The sequence below is a fragment of the Salmo salar genome, chromosome ssa29 (assembly GCF_905237065.1).
Source record: "Salmo salar chromosome ssa29, Ssal_v3.1, whole genome shotgun sequence".
Classification (NCBI taxonomy): domain Eukaryota; kingdom Metazoa; phylum Chordata; class Actinopteri; order Salmoniformes; family Salmonidae; genus Salmo; species Salmo salar.
This window is the reverse complement of record NC_059470.1, coordinates 15,959,744-15,979,252: the sequence shown is the minus strand read 5'-3', so window position 1 is coordinate 15,979,252 and position 19,509 is coordinate 15,959,744. Positions and strand designations below refer to the sequence as shown.

At 43.6% G+C, this 19,509-nt stretch overlaps 1 protein-coding gene across 2 annotated transcripts; it reads right to left on the bottom strand.

Annotated features, from left to right (window-relative positions):
* Positions 1-12,794: 12,794 nt before the first annotated feature.
* thnsl1 (threonine synthase like 1) lies at positions 12,795-18,183 on the bottom strand. 2 transcript variants are annotated; one of them, XM_014181000.2, is made up of 3 exons: positions 17,521-18,183; positions 14,607-16,046; positions 12,795-14,317 (listed from the first exon to the last, which is right to left on the bottom strand). In XM_014181000.2, exons 2-3 carry the CDS (start codon positions 16,020-16,022, stop codon positions 13,505-13,507), a joined length of 2,229 nt encoding a protein of 742 aa, XP_014036475.2. In that variant the 5' UTR covers positions 16,023-16,046; positions 17,521-18,183; the 3' UTR covers positions 12,795-13,504. The 2 variants fall into 2 exon arrangements, with proteins under 2 accessions (XP_014036475.2, XP_014036474.2); XM_014180999.2 differs by having other exon boundaries at positions 17,927-18,183.
* Between the last annotated feature and the right edge of the window lie 1,326 nt (positions 18,184-19,509).

The following is a 19,509-nucleotide window of genomic DNA, read 5'->3' as shown; positions in this document are numbered from 1 at the left end:
TTCTCTGAAAAGTTGCATATCGCGGGGGCAGTTTGATGCTAATGCAGAACGACACAGGATATTTTTGTGTTGGTTAAGGGCAGTCAGGTCTAGGGAGAACCAAGGGCTATATCTGTTCCTGGTTCTAAATTTCTTGAAAGGGGCATGCTTATTTAAGATGGTGAGGAAGGCATTTAAAAAAAATAACCAGGCATCCTCTACTGACGGGATGGGGTCAATATCTTTCCAGGATACCAGGGCCAGGTCGATTAGAAAGGCTTGCTCGTTGAAATGTTTCAGGGAGCGTTTGACAGTGATGAGTGGAGGGCGTTTGACCTCTGAACCATTACGGGTGTAGGCAATGAGGCAGTGATCGCTGAGATCTTGGTTGAAAACAGCAGAGGTGTATTTAGAGGGCACGTTGGTTAGGATGATATCTATGAGGGTGCCAGTGTTTGCGGCTTTGGGGTTGTACCTGGTGGGTTCATTAATAATTTGTGTGAGATTGAGGGCATCAAGCTTGGATTGTAGGATGGCTGGGGTGTTAAGCATGTCCCAGTTTAGGTCACCTAGTAGCACGAGCTCTGAAGATAGATGGGGGGCAATCAGTTCACATATGGTGTCCAGAGCACAGCTAGGGGCCGAGGGGGGTCTATAGCAGGCGGCGACGGTGAGAGACTTGTTTTTGGAGAGGTGGATTTTTAAAAGTAGAAGTTCAAATTGTTTGGGTACAGACCTGGATAGCAGGACAAAGCTCTGCAGGCTATCTCTGCAGTAGATTGCAACACCGCCCCCTTTGGTTGTTCTATCTTGTCTGAAAACGTTGTAGTTAGGGATGAAGATTTCAGAGTTTTTGGTGGACTTCCTAAGCCAAGATTCAGACACAGCTAGGACATCCGGGTTGGCAGAGTGTGCTAAAGCAGTGAATAAAACAAACTTAGGGAGGAGGCTTCTAATGTTAACATGCATGAAACCAAGGCTATTACGGTTACAGAAGTCATCAAAACAGAGCGCCTGGGGAGTAGGAGTGGAGCCAGGCACTGCAGGGCCTGGATTCACCTCTACATCCCCAGAGGAGCAGAGAAGAATGAGTATAAGGGTACGGCTAAAAGCTATAAGAATTGGTCGTCTGTGACGTCCAGAATAGAGAGAAAAAGGAGCAGGTTTCTGGGGGCGATAAAATAGCTTCAAGGTATAATGTACAGACAAAGGTATGGTGGGATGTGAATACAGAGGAGGTAAACCTAGGCATTTAGTGATGATGAGAGAGATATTGTCTCTAGAAACATCATTGAAACCAGAAGATGTCATAGCATGTGTGGGTGGAGGAACTGAGAGGTTGGATAAGGTATAATGAGCAGGGCTAGAGGCTCTACAGTGAAATAAGCCAATAAACACTAACCAGAACAGCAATGGACATTGCATATTGACATTGAGGAGAGGCATGCTTAGCCGAGTGATCAAAGGGGCCAGTGAGATTCAGACAGCTAGCCGGGCCATAGGTAGCAAGCTGGTGGAAGATGGAGGGAGGTCATTTTTTAGCCACCTCGTGCATTTCCGTCTGTGGGTTAGTGGGGTTCCGTGTGGAAGGGGGGACCAGTCCAAGTTGGCAAAATAGTTAGTTATAGTGCCCCAAGAAAAGTGTCCGATAGACCTATTCAGATCGCAGCCGATAAGACAGCTAACGATTAACGATTAGTGGGCCGCAGATGGGCGATCAGGTTACGTCGCGACGGAGGGGCCAGTTGGATAACTCCCTCGGGCAGATAACGTCGGTGGTCCGGTCGAGAGGACCCGATGGGGCTCCGCATCGGCAGTAAAGCGGGTCAGGATAGGTGATTGTAGCCCAGGGGACACTTCAGCTGGCTAGCTCAGGAAAAGCCCACGAGTGGCTGACGGAACTCTTCAGCTGGCTAGCTCCGGGATAATGTGTGTTAATTCCGGGACCGACATTGCCAATAGTCACTCAGGTAGCAGCTAGTTAGCTGCAAGATCCAGGTGTAAATGTCCAGAGCCTGCGGTAGAAATCGGGGAAAGGAGAGAGAATAGGTCCGGTGTGCTCTGGTCTGAGTCGCGCTGTACAAAAACTGGCGATAGCTTTCCGAGCTAATGGATAGCGGAGGACAGCTAACCGTGGCTAGCTGAACTCCAACGTTAGCCAGTGAAAATGGCTAACCTCTGGCTAGCTTCTGTTGTGGATTTCGGATTTGAGGTAAATAATACTTTCTTTTTTAAATTGGTGAGGCGGGTTGCAGGAGAGTGCTATGAGGTTGAGTTTTAGAAGAAAAAATGTAAAAAGATAATGCGAAAAAAAATATGTAAATATATATATACACGGGACACGACAAGAGGAGGGTAAAGGACGTCTGAACTGCTACGCCATCTTGGATAGGAAAAGTTGCGAACGTCATTATAACAGAGAAGAAGAAGACATCATTCCACTTACCAATCAACATTGTCCATCATGTTCGGTTGGTGTAGGCACTGCAGCGTTCAAATGCTAGTCGGAACTAGAAAACGCAGACATTTTCGACTTGCTAACTGATTGAACACAGCATGTGTATAACTACAACCTGTTAGCGAGTCTAAAATGTAGTAGTTTCCTAGTTCCGACTTGTACCTGAACGCAGAATACTTCCCATTGTTGCATGCATGGTCTCATCAGACTAGTATGGCAAAATGTAATAAGATCAGATAGGGGTGTGCAACATAACGTTCACTTCATAGGATGACACATAAGTATGGGCTAAAGGGACTTCCTATAGAGAAAAATCTATTAGCCTTATTTTTGATTAGTCGAGGGAACTTCTGGAAGCTATCAGACCCTCGGAAAATAACTTCCGCATTCCAAATGATCCCATGCAACTATAGAAATGTGAATTGTGCTCCCTGACCAATTTGTGATTGAGATATGCATAATGTTCTAATATAACGTTTTTATTTTCCAAATTAGAAACGTGTTAGATTAAATTAGTAACCGTTTTATCTTTTTACAAGCTGCCTTCGAGCAAGCAAGCCAAGCCTTCTCCAGCGAGCTAGCAGGACTGAACTGTCAAAGTCTAATGTGATTTAAGACAATAGAAAAGTTATACTTATAAGTTTGCATCAAATAGTCTTGTCTACTCCTAATTTTGTATGCCTATTCATAGATTATATATTATCATAACGCATTGTAAAGAGACTGCTTTTTAAACAACTAATTGGAAAACATCAGTTAAATTATTAGAATTCCATTTCGTTTTTTTTCTTCTGTGAACTCAATGTGCACATTGCAGTTTTTCTAGAGATAAATCAGATCCAGCCTGAACTGTGCTGTCAATCCGGAAAATGTGAAGAACTTTTTCAACGTTTTTTCAAGGGAATTCGCAAAAACCATCAAGCACTACGGTGAAACCGGCTCTCATTAGAGTTACCAGCCACAGATATTGCAGCTCAAATAAATGCTTCACAGAGTTCAACAGACACATCTCAACATCAACTGTTTAGAGGAGACTGCGTAAATCAGGCCTTCATGGTCAAATTGCTGCAAAGAAACCTCTAGTAAAGGACACCAATAAGAAGAAGAGACTTGCTTGGGCCAAGAAACACGAGCAGTGGACATTAGACCGGTGAAAATCTGTCCTTTGGTCGGATGAGTCCAAATTTTTGATTTTTGGTTCCAACCACCATGTCTTTGTGAGACGCAGATTAGGTAAACAGATGATCTCCGCATGTGTGGTTCCCACCGTGAAGCATGGAGGTGTGATGGTGTGGGGGTGCTTTGCTGGTGACACTGTCAGTGATTTATTTCAATCAATCAATCAAATGTATTTATGAAGCCCTTTCTACATCAGCAGATGTCACAAAGTGCTATACAGAAACCCAGCCTAAAACCCCAAACAGCAAGCATTTCAGATGTAGAAGCACGGTGTTTAGGAAAGAAAAACTCCCTAGAAAGGAAGGAACCTAGGAAGAAACCTAGAGAGGAACCAGGCTCTGAGGGGTGGCCAGTCCTCTTCTGACTTTGCCGGATGGGGATTATAAGAGTGCATGGCCATTTAAGGCCAGATAGAATTCAGTGCACATGTAACCAGCATGGCTACCACAGTATTCTGCAACGATACGCCATCCCATCTGGTTTGCGCTTAGTGGGGCTATCATTTGTTTTTCAACAGGACAATGACCCAACACACCTTCAGGCTGTGTAAGGGCTATTTGACCAAGAAGGAGAGTGATGGAGTGCTGCATCAGATGACCTGGCCTCCACAATCACCCAACCTCAACCCAATTGAGATGTTTTGGGATGAGTCGGACCGCAGAGTGAAGGAAAAGCAGCCAACAAGTGCTCAGCATATATGGGAACTCCTTCAAGACTGTTGGAAAAGTATTCCAGGTGAAGCTGGTTGAGAGAAAGCCAAGAGTGTGCAAAGCTCTCATCAAGGCAAAGGGTGACAACAAATATTTTGATTCATTAAATATGTTTTGGTTACTACATGAGTCCATATGTGTTATTTCATAGTTTCGATGTCTTCACTATTATTCTACAATGTATAAAACAGTAAAAATAAAGAAAAACCCTTGAATGAGTAGGTGTGTCCAAACTTTTGACTGCATTAGGAAAGTATTCAGACCCCTTCCCCTTTTCCACAGTTTGATAAGTTACAGCCTTATTCTAAAATGGATAAAATATTTTTCTCCCTCGTCAATCTACACAAAATACCACATAATGACAAAGTGAAAACAGATTCTTAGACATTTTATAAAAAATGTATGACAACAGAAATACCTTATTTACATAAGTATTCAGACCCGTTGCTATGAGACTCGAAATTGAGCTCCTTGAGATGTTTCTACAACGTGATTGGAGTCCACCTGTGGTAAATTCAATTGATTGGACATGATTTGGAAAGGCACACACCTGTCTATATACGGTCCCACAGTTGACAGTGCATGTCAGAATTGTTTGGGGAGATTTTTGCAAATGTATAAAAAATTAAAAACTTAAATATTACATTTACATAAGTATTCAGACCCTTTACTCAGTACTTTGTTGAAGCACCTTTGGCAGAGATTACAGCCTCGAGTGTTCTTGGCTATGACGCTACAAGCTTGGCACATCTGTATTTGGGGAGTTTCTCCCATTCTTCTCTACAGATCCTCTCAAGCTCTGCCAGGTTGGATGGGGAGTGTCGCTGCACAGCTACTTTCAGGTCTCTCCAGAGATGTTCCATTGGGTTCAAGTCCTGGCTCTGGCTGGGCCACTCAAGGACATTCAGAGACCTATCCCAATGCCACTCCTGCGTTGTCTTGGCTCTGTGCTTAGGGTCATTGTCCTTTTAGAAGGTGAACCTTCGCCCCAGTCAGAGGTCCTGAGCACTCTGGTGCAGGTTTTCATCAAAGATATCTCTGTACTTTGCTCTGTTCATCTTTCCCTCGATCCTAACTAGTCTCCCAGTCCCTGACGCTGAAAAGCATCACCACAATGGCCTCCCAAATGGTGCAGTGGTCTAAGGCACTGCATCACAGTGCTAGAGGTGTTACTACAGACCTGGGTTCATTCCTGGGCTGTACCACAACCGGCCATGGCCGGGAGTCCCATAGGACGGCGTCGTCTGTGTTAGGGGAGGGTTTGACCGTTGGGGCTTTACTTGGCTCATTGTGCCCTAGTGACTCCTTGTGGTGGTCTGGGTGCCTGCAGGCTGGCCACAGTCACCAGTTGAACAGTGTTTCTGGGCTTGAGTTAAGCTGGCGGGTGTTAAGGAGTGTGGTTAGGCTGGTCATGTTTCGGATGACGCATGATTCCACCTTCGCCTCTCCTGAACCCGTTGGGGAGTTTCAGCGATGAGACAAGATCAAAAGGGGGGTAAAAAAATAGTTTCCTCCAGACATGACGCTTGGCATTCAGGCCAAAGACTTCAATCTTGGTTTCATCAGACCAGAGACTATTGTTTCTAATGGTCTGAGAGTCCTTTAGGTACCTTTTGGCAAACTCCAAGCAGGCTGTCATGCTTTTTACTGAGGACTGGCTTCGGTCTGGCCACTCTACCATAAAGGCCTGATTGGTGGAGTGCCGCAGAGATGGTTGTCCTTCTAGAAGGTTCTCCCATTTCCACAGAGGAACTCTGGAAGTCAGCCATAAATACATCAGTGAATACATCAGTCAACACCATTTAGGAAATAAAAGTTGTGACCAAAATGTTTCTGATCGGGTTGACGATCATCTTCTAAAGTTAGATTTGTATCCCTCCATTTAGTATGATATGTATGCTTGTCCATCATCCATTTTGTATGATATTGTAGCAATCCTCGCTATATGAGCCACATTACAATTTCCGTTAAGTGGGTTAACCCTATTCAAATCAAAGTTTATTTGTCATGTGCGCTGAATACAACAGGTGTAGACCTTACAGTGAAATGCTTACTTACAGGCTCTAACCAATAGTGCAAAAAAGGTATTAGGTGAACAATAGGTAAGTAAAGAAATAAAACAACAGTAAAATGACAGGCTATATACAGTAGCGAGGCTATAAAAGTAGCGAGGCTACATACAGACACCGGTTAGTCAGGCTGATTGAGGTAGTATGTACATGTAGATATGGTTAAAGTGACTATGCATATATGATGAACAGAGAGTAGCAGTAGCGTAAAAGAGGGGTTGGCGGGTGGTGGGTGGTGGTTGGCGGGACACAATGCAGATAGCCCGTTTAGCCAATGTGCGGGAGCACTGGTTGGTCGGCCCAATTGAGGTAGTATGTACATGAATGTATAGTTAAAGTGACTATGCATATATGATAAACAGAGAGTAGCAGCGGCGTAAAAAGAGGGGTTGGGGGGGCACACAATGCAAATAGTTCGGATAGCCATTTGATTACCTGTTCAGGAGTCTTATGGCTTGGGGGTAAAAACTTTTGAGAAGCCTTTTTGTCCTAGACTTGGCACTCCAGTACTGCTTGCCATGCGGTAGCAGAGAGAACAGTCTATGACTGGGGTGGCTGGGGTCTTTGACAATATTTAGGGCCTTCCTCTGACACTGCCTGGTGTAGAGTTCCTGGATGGCAGGCAGCTTAGCCCCAGTGATGTACTGGGCAGTACGCACTACCCTCTGTAGTGCCTTGTGGTCAGAGGCCGAGCAATTGCCGTACCAGGCAGTGATGCTCTCGATGTTGCAGCTGTAAAACCTTTTGAGGATCTCAGGACCCATGCCAAATCTTTTTAGTTTCCTGAGGGGGAATAGGCTTTGTCGTTCCCTCTTCACGACTGTCTTGGTGTGTTTGGACCATTCTAGTTTGTTGTTGATGTGGACACTAAGGAACTTGAAGCTCTCAACCTGCTCCACTACCGTCGATGAAAATGGGGGCGTGCTCTGTCCTCCTTTTCCTGTAGTCCACAATCATCTCCTTAGTCTTGGTTACATTGAGGGATAGGTTGTTATTCTGGCACCACTCGGCCAGGTCTCTGACCTCCTCCTTATAGACTGTCTCGTCGTTGTTGGTGATCAGGCCTACCACAGTTGTGTCGTCTGCATACTTAATGATGGTGTTGGAGTCGTGCCTGGCCAAGCAGTCGTGGGTGAACAGGGAGTACAGGAGGGGACTGAGCACGCACCCCTGGGGAGCTCCAATGTTGAGGATCAGCGTGGCAGATGTGTTGCTACCTACCCTCACCACCTGGGGGCGGCCCGTCAGGAAGTCCAGGATCCAGTTGCAGAGGGAGGTGTTTAGTCCCAGGATCCTTAGCTTAGTGATGAGCTTTGATGGTACTATGGTGTTGAACGCTGAGCTGTAGTCAATGAATAGCATTCTCACATAAGTGTTCCTTTTGTCCAGGTGGGAAAGGGCAGTGTGGAGTGCAATAGAGATTGCATCATCTGTGGATCTGTTTGGGCAGTATGGAAATTGGAGTGGGTCTAGGGTTTCTGGGATAATGGTGCTGATGTGAGCCATTACCAACATTTCAAAGCACTTCATGGCTATGGACGTGAGTGCTACTGGTCAGTAGTCATTTAGGCAGGTTGCCTTTGTGTTTTTGGGCACAGGGACTATGGTGGTCTGCTTGAAACATGTTGGTATTACAGACTCAATCAGGGACATATTGAAAATGTCAGTGAAGACACCTGTCAGTTGGTCAGCACTTCATGGCTATGGACGTGAGTGCTACTGGTCAGTAGTCATTTAGGCAGGTTGCCTTTGTGATTTTGGGCACAGGGACTATGGTGGTCTGCTTGAAACATGTTGGTATTACAGACTCAATCAGGGACATATTGAAAATGTCAGTGAAGACACCTGCCAGTTGGTCAGCACATGCCTGGAGCACACGTCCTGGTAATCCGTCTGGCCCTGCTGCCTTGTGTATGTTGACCTGTTTAAACGTCTTACTCACGTCGGCTATGGAGAGCGTGATCACACAGTCGTCCGGAACAGCTGATGCTCTCATGCATTCCTCAGTGTTGCTTGCCTCGAAGTGAGCATAGAAGTGGTTTAGCTCGTCTGGTAGGCTCGTGTCAATGGGTAGCTTGTGGCTGTGCTTCCCTATGTAGTCTGTAATAGTTTGCAAACCCTGCCACATAAGATGAGCATCGGAGCCGGTGTAGTATGATTCAATCTTAGCCCTGTATTGACGCTTTGCCTGTTTGATGGTTCGTCGCAGGGCATAGCAGGATTTCTTGTAAGCTTCCAGGTTAGAGACCCGCAACTTGAAAGCGGCAGCTCTACCCTTTAGCTCAGTGCGAATGTTGCCTGTAATCCATGGCTTCTGGTTGGGAATATACGTACAGTCACTGTGGGGACGACGTCCTCAATGCACTTATTGATAAAGCCAGTGACTGATGTGGTGTACTCCTCAATGTCATCGGAAGAATCCCAGAACATGTTCCAGTCTGTGATAGCAAAAGAGTCCTGTAGTTTAGCATCTGCTTTATCTGACCACTTTTTTATAAACTGAGTCACTGGTGTTTCCTGCTTTCATTTTAGCTTTTAAGCAGGAATCAGGAGGATAGAGTTGTGGTCGGATTTACCAAATGGAGGGCGACGGAGAGCTTTGTACGCGTCTCTATGTGTGGAGTACAGGTGGTCTAGAATTTTTTTCCCTCTGGTTGTACATTTAACATGTTGATAGAAATTTGGTAGAACTGATTTAAGTTTCCCTGCATTAAAGTCTCCGGCCGCTTGGAGCGTCGCCTCTGGGTGAGTGGTTTCCTGTTTGCTTATTTCCTTATACAGCTGACTGAGTGCGGTCTTAGTGCCAGCATCTGTCTGTGGTGGTAAATAAACAGCCACGAAAAGTATAGCTGAAAACTCTCTAGGCAAGTAGTGTGGCCTGCAATTTATCACAATATACTTTACTTCAGGCGAGCAAAATCTAGAGACTTCCTTAGATTTCGTGCACCAGCTGTTGTTTACAAATTTGCACAGCCCGACCCCCTCGTCTTACCAGAGTGTGCTGTTCTATCTTGTCGGTGCAGCGTATATCCCGCTAGCTGAATATCCATGTCGTCATTCAGCCACGATTCCGTGAAACATAGGATATTACAGTTTTTGATGTCCTGTTGGTAGGATATTCGTGATCGTACCTCGTCTAATTTATTGTCCAATGATTGCACGTTGGCGAGTAGTATTGACGGTAACGGCAGCTTTCACAATCGCCTTCACCGGGTCCCGACCAGGGATCTGGTGGCTCTATTGGAGCGATGCGTAGGGTGTTTGCCTTTCACGCCAAAAACCTGAGTTCGCTTCCCTGTCCCACCGTTCGCTACGTTGGTATCCAAAGTGGGATGGCGGCCGTGGGGCCATCGGAACGCACTGCTCTGGACATGTGACGAGGTTGGTTGAAGCACGGGTACTCTTTTCTGAGAGGGCAGTGTATCGATCCTCATTATATGCGCCACATTACAATTCCCATCAAGTGGGTTAACCCTAACAGAAAGACAGCACAAACCGTCATTCTGATACCCAACTTCGCATTTGCACTGTTCTGCAATTAAATTACTTTTTGTAAAATGTTCTGTGGAATTTGTTAAAAGTAGTCCTTGTGCATAGAGTGGTATGGTTTGTTTAACTTTGCAATCATTGGTTTTTGTTTGGAATACATTTTAAAGGAAGAATTCTGAGTATCTACATCAATCTGTTACTGTGGAATTGCCCAGTTACAAACATTTCTGACCATCACAGAGAGTCAAGATGGCTTCCCCCATCCTGACACCCACTCTCTCAAACCAAGGGTGCGTTCAGTTCGATTCAACGTTTGCTACGTTGTGTGAGTGTTTGTATTGAGTGAAACGTTTCCCCAAAACAATTCTTTATAACAGCCTTTGAGGCACGTTTGCTCCCGTTTGGTGGGTGTGGCGAGGTGTGGCCTGATCAATATGGGTGTGACTGTTTAAAAATGCGAAACTCGTGCAGCACACACCATACAATCTCCCTCTGGGCCACCATAATCACACTGTTCTTCAACTGGTCGTTTAGTACAGTACCATTTCCGTACAGCCTATACATCTCATGGAACCTTGGATTCCAATTGAATAACATTAAAAGAAGGAATAACACAAATGTATGAATAAAATATAACATATTTTGGGAGAACTGCTATCACAGAACCATAGCAATCCCCTCTCTCATTTCCTAACCTCTCTATCCTTTCTTTTCTTTTTTCCTCCCTCCTTCGTGGCGAATGAGCAGTTTCCATTATGCCACAGGTCCACGTTAAGGAGATGGAAACAGGCTGGCACCTGCAATTATCCCTGCTCACCCAGCCGTGGGCCGTTAGGTGCTGAGGAACAGTTCTCTCTCTCTCTCTCTCACACACAAACACACCTCCCCCCACACTCCTCACACACCTGCCAAAGAGCCTGATTAATAAGACTGCAGCACTGTGTAGGTTTCTGTGTACACACGCATGCACACACACAAGGTGCACATAGGCACAGATGTAAACATGCATGTATCACCAACACATTTATTGCTATAGGCACATATAGTACGGTTACACACAGCCTTCAGTGCACACTAACACAAATACAGTGTGGATAGATACAATGGCAAACTCACAAAAAATGTGGACAGACACACACACACAGGTGCGCATGCACTCGGCACACAAACAGTCTAACCCATAATTTATCCTAATGTCCCCAGTCCTTTTCTCTCTATCTATCTCCCTCAGGCCCAATAACCCAGGTGCAGAAGCCTTTCATTGTGACAAGACAAATAGATCACCTTAAACCAGGCCCCTCCGTTCTCTCTCCATTTCTCACACATTCAAACACACACACAGTTCTGTTGTGAAGACACACACAGTTGATGTGGGAGAATAACAGAACTCTACAGAGGGAACTTTCCAGATGTTTCCGTACAACCTGCGTTGTGGCATCATTTGGACATTTTAATTGGTTAGCCTCAGAATACGGCATAAAGATTTTAGTACACAAAAACCAGACTAATTTTAACTATCATCCATCTGTGTAATGATAAGACAACGCATAACGCAAGGCAAACTGCATTTTACGGCTGAATAAATGTAGACAAGGCAAAAAAAACAAACAAGCTCTTCACTATTCTGCCAGAGAGACAGTGATCCAAACGAGAAGGCACGCCGGAGAAGTGTTTCATCTAACGTGGCCTGAACCTCGATCTATTTTAACAACTGCAGTCATAAGCAATCCTGGAGATCTATGAAACATATATTTTCCCTCCCCCCTCCAGCTGCTGAAGCAGCACCTGCATGGATTTAAATGACTCCATTGATATCCACGGAGACAGATCCATTTCTGTCCTCTCTATCACCGTAGATGGAGAGAGGTTGGAGAAAGTCCCCCAGCATGAAATGATCATTCATTGCGTGTCGCCTTCCAGAATGTCGAACAGTTCTATTTTAAGCTGGTCGAATGTTAGCAGCACAATGGGAGACGATTTGAAGGCTTGAATAGTAGAGGAGCAAATGACATGTTCCATTCTATATTTTCAGATCATTTCCTGGTTCACTCCTAGGTTGAATATACATGCGTTGTTGGACCTAGGTTTACTTCTGATAATGAGGTCATACTGATAGCATAGTTGACTTTGAAACCTTGAACATCATACTAACTTATCTTCTACTAATCTTTTAGGTGTTTGGGTGAAAATACTGATGCCCTTCCTCATTCCATTTCTGTCTATATGGAACCTGAACAGTAAAAGCAAAGTCACTTCCTTATGTGTCCCTATTGTTCATCCTCTTCATGTGTCATGATGAAATACTATGCTATCACAACCAGTTTTGGCATGGGCCTGAAATTATCTACAGTAGAGACAAAAGAGAGTAAAAATGACAGAAAAATAGGCTTAACATTTAAATAGAAATGTAAATAGCTTTGAAACCTGACTCTTATTTCTTGGCTTGACAGCTAATGTACTAGTATGAAAGAGCTGAGGGATAGTGCAAACAGTAAAAGGATTTTGTGCAGCAATAAAGGCCAGCTGTGTTAGTAGAAGCCTAGTTAATGAGTGTGTGGGCATTGATAGGAGGTTCTCACTGCCTCTCCAACTTTCCCCAGCAATTACTGGACCATGAACCTCGTCGAGATTAATTAGCCAGGTTTTAATGTCACGAGGAGAGATCCGCCATTTTGCTTTATCAGCACCTCAGCTATTCTCATCGCTTCTCTGGCGGAAGTGGAGGATGAGGATGGTTCTGGAACTTCTGGCTCTGGCTACAACTGCACTCATTCTCAGAGAGCAGTTGGGTTTGTTTATTAGAGAAATATATTTTCCCAGCAAAAGTTGTATTTCTTATTTATGGATCACTATAACTGTTGTTCAGTGAATGAAGCTATATTCAAAAACCTTCATATCAAAAGAGAATAATGACTTTACACAAACAAACATTTAATACCAATGGCCAGATGAACATCAACCTGAGTATGTCCTTCGTGTTGTTTAGGATTGTAATATGACAGTTCTGACAGTTACATAACATAGTACATCCAAAAGAAGGGATATGAGCATACATTTGTAAAAAATAAACAACAGCAAACCAAATTGTATTTGTCGTATACACATGTTTAGCAGATGCTATTGCGGGTGGTAGCGAATTGCTTGTAACAAACAGCACATCTGGGTTAAACCATACTACATGACATAAACATAAACAAGCATATTTAGTTCTATATATAGTTCTTCCTTTGGCACAAGGTAATGACTCCACAATTTAGTCTCATGTATTGGGCCGTTGGGGCTAGTTAGGAGCTTCTGAACCAGGACTACCGATCATGAAACCTGAGGGGACCTCTTGGCTGCATAGGAGCCATGTGGTAAATATCACCATCTAGTGGGTACAGAAGACTTATGTTGTTATGACATCTCCAGTCGCTGTAGAAACATCATCTAAACTCAAATTCTGTCAAATAAAGAGATCAATTGCACAATTCATTAGAGAAAAAACCCCCACATGAATTCATATGATTTATCAATTCATGGGCTGACTTTCATTTTCAACTGCCCTCAACACACTGAATGAAAATAAAATGAACCACCCTACCCCAGAGTCTTTACCTGTTTGTTTATCTGAAAGAGACCTAAAGAACTTTCAAGAAAGAGTCTTGAATCATGGATTCCACCTCCTCCACTAACACACTGAAATCTGCTTGACACACTGCATGTTCTCCTCCACTGTTATCCTTCAGGCACTGAAGCATGTTTTGGTGCATCCGAGGTGTGGACGCTACAGAGGCCAGCTCCCTCAGCTGGTCCAGAGGATCTGAGGGGTTGTAATTAGTGTTCGGGCACCGCAGCGCTTTGAGGACGGTGGGGGCAAACTTCCCGTGGTGCGCCGTGGAACAGATCACCACTGGACACCATGGGTCCTGTAGCCGGTCAGCAACCGCCTTAGCAACAGCGGTGTGTGTGTCCATCGCGTAACCAGTTTTGGTGTGAACATTTAGGATGGCAGCCAGACATTCCTCTTCAGAGCACCAGCCAGCCACCACATCCTCCTGGATCTTTTGGAGCAATGACTCAGAGACTTTGAAGTACTGGTCTTTCTCTAAGCTCGTGAACAGATCTCTAACAAGACGGCCATCACCACCTGAGGCGTGGTAGAGAAATCTCTCCAGGTTGGAGGATTTGAGGATGTCTATGGCTGGGGAAAGCGAGGCAATGAGAGGCTGGTTTCGGAGATCACACACCCCTGTCGTAATAAAGTCAGAAACGATTCGGTTTTGGTTGGAAGCGCAGATGATTTTTCTTATCGGGATTCCGATTTGCTTAGCGTACAGGGCCGCCATGGCATTGCCAAAGTTACCGGTAGGGATGCATACATCGATGGGCTCTCCGAACTTGATAACCCCATCTTTGAAAAGATCTAGATATGCTGAGGCGTGATAGACCACCTGGAGAGAAACAGGAGGTAATGAAGTAACGCTACTTGAGCTGTACAACAACATACCAAGACATTAAGTAGCCTAGACTGAATGAAATGAATAAATAAAACAATTAATTGTTTAGGATAGCTATATGTATTTAATGTTCATTTAGAATGTATTCACTCCTACCCCTGTATATAATTAAGATGGGTTTGTTAATCCCCTATAATACAAATAAAAAATAACATACATCCAGCACATTTTCTGAGCCTTAAAAACACAAGTAGTACTGTGTCATCTTACAGCAGGGCCTCACCTGTGGTAGCAGCCTTCCCCAATTGATGGAGTTAGCAGTGCTGAGGACAGTGCCATACTCCACAGCCAAATGCCCTGTCAGACCTGAATCCCCAAACATGCTCTTAATGGCCCTCTGGCAGAAGTCAAAGTCGGATAGGACACCGACAGCCCTGGCGTTGCCCTCTTTGTAGGCTGTCAACTGTCGCTTCTGGATCTCACTCACTCCTTCCTCTGGGAAGAACACCAGCACGCCGACCCTCTGCCGGTCCAGGTCATGAAGGTTGCCGAACCCACTCAGCACTGCACTGCCGGTGTCACCGGATGTTGCCACAAGGATGAGGTAGTTGCACATTTGTGGGAGGCAATAGGCGAAGAGCTGAGGCATCAACTGCAAGGCCAGGTCTTTAAACGAAGCAGTGGGGCCGTGGAAGAGCTCCTGCACAAACTGGTTATGAACTAAGTGTTTCACCGGTGCAATGGCCTCGCTGGCAAAGTTAACCCCGTAAGCTCTGAACACCATTCTTCTGAGATCGGTACTAGGGATGTCCATGGGGTGTATGCACTTTTCAAGCATGGCTAAGGCTCGTTCAGGATAGGACATTTCTGCTAATCTTAGCCATTCTCGTACGTCGAGCTTCGGAAAGCCTTTTTGGGGCACGTATAGTCCACCATCGGGAGCTAACCCCTCTAAAACAACGTCACTGAAGTATTTTGAATCACTAGATGATCCGTTCTCCCTCCTGGTTGACACAAAGGTCTCCGATTTCGAGTTCTGGTATCTCTCCACAGCCTGAAGCACCTTCTCTGCAATCTCCTCAACAGTATCTCCAGTCCCACAGAGCACTCTAGTGTCAAGCCATTTCTCATAAAACTGCTTCCTGTAGTGTAGAATCTGCCTGATGGGTACCCCAGCCTCCTGGCCCACAATCCTGTTCACTTTCATCTTGGACAGCCTCTGTATGATGTCATCGGTGGCTACATCCAGATACACTACCAGTCCAGTGCGTTTGAGGTGCTGCATAGCCCCAGAGTGGAGTGGGTTGGATCCTGTTAAGGAGATGACACTACCAGAGGTGGATAATTTGCACAGAGCCCGACCCTCTTCTTCCAGGAAACGTTCCCCTCCGACCTCGGCCAGCTTGTCAGCCACCGGCATCTTCCATGTCACCTCCAGGATATGGTCGTCCACGTCAATGACAGGCACTCCCAGTCTATGAGCAACAACACGCCCCACAGAGGTTTTTCCTGCTCCAGGCAGACCCATTAGCAGGATGTTTCGGTCCTCTATCTGGGGTACAGTAGATAGCCACGATCTGGATATTGAGAAAGGGCTTGTCCGCCATCTCACAGCTTTCAGAGCAAGCTGCCGTGTGTTGTTCAACACTCCCATCACTATAAACATTTTCACCCTTTGACAGTAGGCTACTGGAAGCATTTTGATGTGGTTGTTATGTCATATCTGTAAAACAGATTAGATAAGACTGATTGTACAGGGTTAATGACATCAAATAATAACAGGCAATACGTTCAGTGATGCAAGTTCCTTGTCAGGAGCTGTTGAAATGTAACATTTATGTAGCTACTGTACATCTTGATAACAATCTATCCTGGTTATAGCTATAGTATTTGAACAGTTACTAAGTTTAGCTGTCGCTAAATTACTTGACCAGTGTGAATAATAATTTACACATGTTCTATTGCCCTTTTCATAACAATCTCAAAGTGCTTCAAAAGCCAAAAAACAAACAAGCAATACATCATCATGAGTAGCCTAGCAACTGTATAGTTAGGTCAACCAACACATCATCACGAGTAGCCTAGCTACTGTATAGTTAAGTCAACCAATACAGGCCAAGTCTTTGAGTGCCAAAGGTGGAGAGGGACAGTTCATGGCTTGATCAGAGAAAGGTAGTCAGGGAGATGGTTGATGAAGAATATGATTTTAAATACCCTAGCTATCAAACTCTAGGCGGCATTCTGCCTTCTCCCTACAGTTCTCAGCTCTAGTCCGTCACAGTGGACACATCAGAATACCCATAAAAACACAGAAATGGTTCCAATGGTTTTTCCGCCATTCATTTTACAAAGAAATTACAATTATTTGTGTTTGGTGAAGGCTTAACTTGTGACGTTTTGATAGCCGTGTAATTCTTTCTCGGGCAAGGTGCGTTTTATCAATATATTAGCCTCAATTTACTAAAAAAAAAAGTGCAATGCTAATTATTGATAAAAAGTTACCTTGTCCTAGAGCGATTTGCTCGGTTATCAAAACGTAAAGCCAGGGTAAGCATACACGAAACACAGACCTTATATGTAGTAGTTCTAAAATCCCAGATGGAAAAATCTATGGCGGATAAACAATTGGAACCATCTCTGGGTTTAATGACTCATACTGTGGTAGTCAATTAGCTTTGTCCATAAGAACAATCCCAATGCTGGGTTAAAGCTGCAATATGTAACTTTTTGGGGGGACCCAATGAAACTAACATAGAAATACATCTGTCAATCTCATTGAAAGCAAGTGTGCGAAGCAGTAGATCTGTTCTGTGTGTGCTATTTCTATGCTTCCTGTTAAGTTTTGTTTTCCCATATTTTACTTTTGGTGTTGTACACCAGCTTCAAAAAACTGAAAATACAATATTTTTGGTTATGGAACAGATATTTCACAACAGTTTAGATGGTACAATGATACTCCACATTATACTAGCTTGTTTTGTCACAAACTGGAAATATTAGGAATAATATATATACAAACTGGAAATATTAATATTAAAATTTTAGCAACAACGAAATGGTTGAGCGATTTCTGCATAGTGCATATTTAACGTTTAGAAACGTCAATAATCATCGCTTGTGACAAGGCTTTTGAAACATATAGCCCTTATCTTTCGTCAGCGAGAAAGAATCCTTCAAATAAAAAAAGATACACTTACTGTAGCAATTTTACACAGATCCATACTGCTATGGATGCTTGCCTCCATCCAACGAAACTACATTTATTCTACACTTCTGAGCATGCGATTTAGCTCATTAGCACGTGGTCGCTCCTGTTTTCCGTAAACAAGCGCTGTAACATTGCCGTATGGGAACACAATCCACACTATCAAGGGGTTTATTTAGCCTTTTTTATTATTATTTCTCGCTGATATAAAAGATAAGGTCCTTATGCTTCCAATACCGTACCGCAAGCGATGCGTGTTAATTAATCTTCAGATCGAGCGTCAGGTATTTTAACAAAACACCCCACTAAAGAAGCCGCCTTCGTCAAATGACTTGTGTAATGTAATGTAACTGAGTCATGATCAAGGGCTAAATAGACCCGATAGGGCTCATACTTACATTTCTGTCTTCTAAAATACTATTGTGTTTAACACATATCTTTGGAAATAATTTCGTTTACCTATCTACAGTTTTCATGTGACGCATGAATCAGTCGATAATGACTTTTAATATATTTTATACACTAGGCCTACCCGGATGATCTTTTTTTTTTACAGTATCTTAGCTAGTAACGTTGAATTATTGGAGTAAAGAAAGAGCTGATGAAAGTAAACCAATGTTAGCCACGTTCAACTTAAGCTTCTCGTCAGCAACATTAAAAAGGTACTTCCGGGTCACGGAATTTCGGAAATTTTCGAAATAAATGTCTCCCACGTAATAGTAGAAAATTGTCAATTACCTGTATTATTAATTATACAGTATATTACAAATGATTGTCTAAACATTAACAATGAATCATATTCGTTCATATTTAAGTGACATTTGCATTAAATGTATGTTTTAAAACATGTTCCAATGTCAAAGAAATGAGGCTGGCCTTTTGCTCCACCCATTCCATTGGCGGCCACAATGTGAATCACTTTATATTGAATACATATTGTTTTTTGAGCGAAAAATATTGTGGGTGCCAGAGTAAGATTATTGTAGGGAATACTCAGTGGGGTCTGTAGAATGTATTATGGTGTCATTTAATTGCGCTCTGAATAATACGGAGTGTTGCTGGCCTTTTACCATTATTCATTGGCCACAACTCGAATCACTGTATATGGCATAGTTTTCGCATTGTCACACATTGTACGGGAAAAGTAAAGGGACAAACTGTATTTCGTAAGTACCGTGTTACATGTAAACGGGGAGAAGGCAAAACGGATGAAACGCAGATTGCATTCAAATCTTAGATGGAGGATTTTACCTCTCACTTTATAAGGAAAGGTAGAAACAAGATGAATATTCTTCCCACACTGTGAACTACTAATAGCTAACAAAGTAACTGTATAACGTTAGCTAGCTATGTATACTTATTTGCATTGCACACAGCCCATGGGCATATCTACTGTATCTAACGTTAGCTATCTTAATATTTTTCTTAAACCTATGTGGGGGATTGGGAATGTGTGTGAGATTGGGAATGTGTGTGAGGATACTTTGTTGCCACAACCTGCACAGTGAAAAAGACTGCACCACTGTGCACTGGGCTTCTGACAGATTTTTGCACTCATGTCCTGAAATGATCTAGCTACTGTACTATATCTTCTCTTTTATTATTCCATTGTCAGGTTATATCAATGTTTAGGGAACAAGTTAAGCATGCGAAAAGTATGAATAAGGTTTCAAACAAAACTGGGGCCAACAAAAGTAGATGTGCCCTCTCCAGAGAAATATCTGCTCGAGCACTCCAAGGAACCCAAACTTACTGAAAGTAAGCAATAGGGCGAGATTACATCTCAGTATCACTTGAGGTCATTTCCTTAATCTAATTCTGTGTTTATATTTTTACACCACTAGAGAAACTTTTTCATATTTGTATGATACTTTCAAGAAAACACAAATAGCAGCCAAAGCAGAATTATCGCTATTCACTCCAAAAGGGACTTTGTAAAGACATATGCTTTTAAAATGTTTATTAAAACTTTATTTAACTA

Coding starts and splice junctions, on each gene's coding strand:
- thnsl1 (XM_014181000.2), bottom strand. CDS start 16,022: ATGCTTCCAGTAGCCTACTGTCAAAGGGTGAAAATGTTTATAGTGATG. Junction 14,318..14,606: donor GGGGAAGGCTGCTACCACAG/GTGAGGCCCTGC, acceptor GTTTCTCTCCAG/GTGGTCTATCACGCCTCAGC.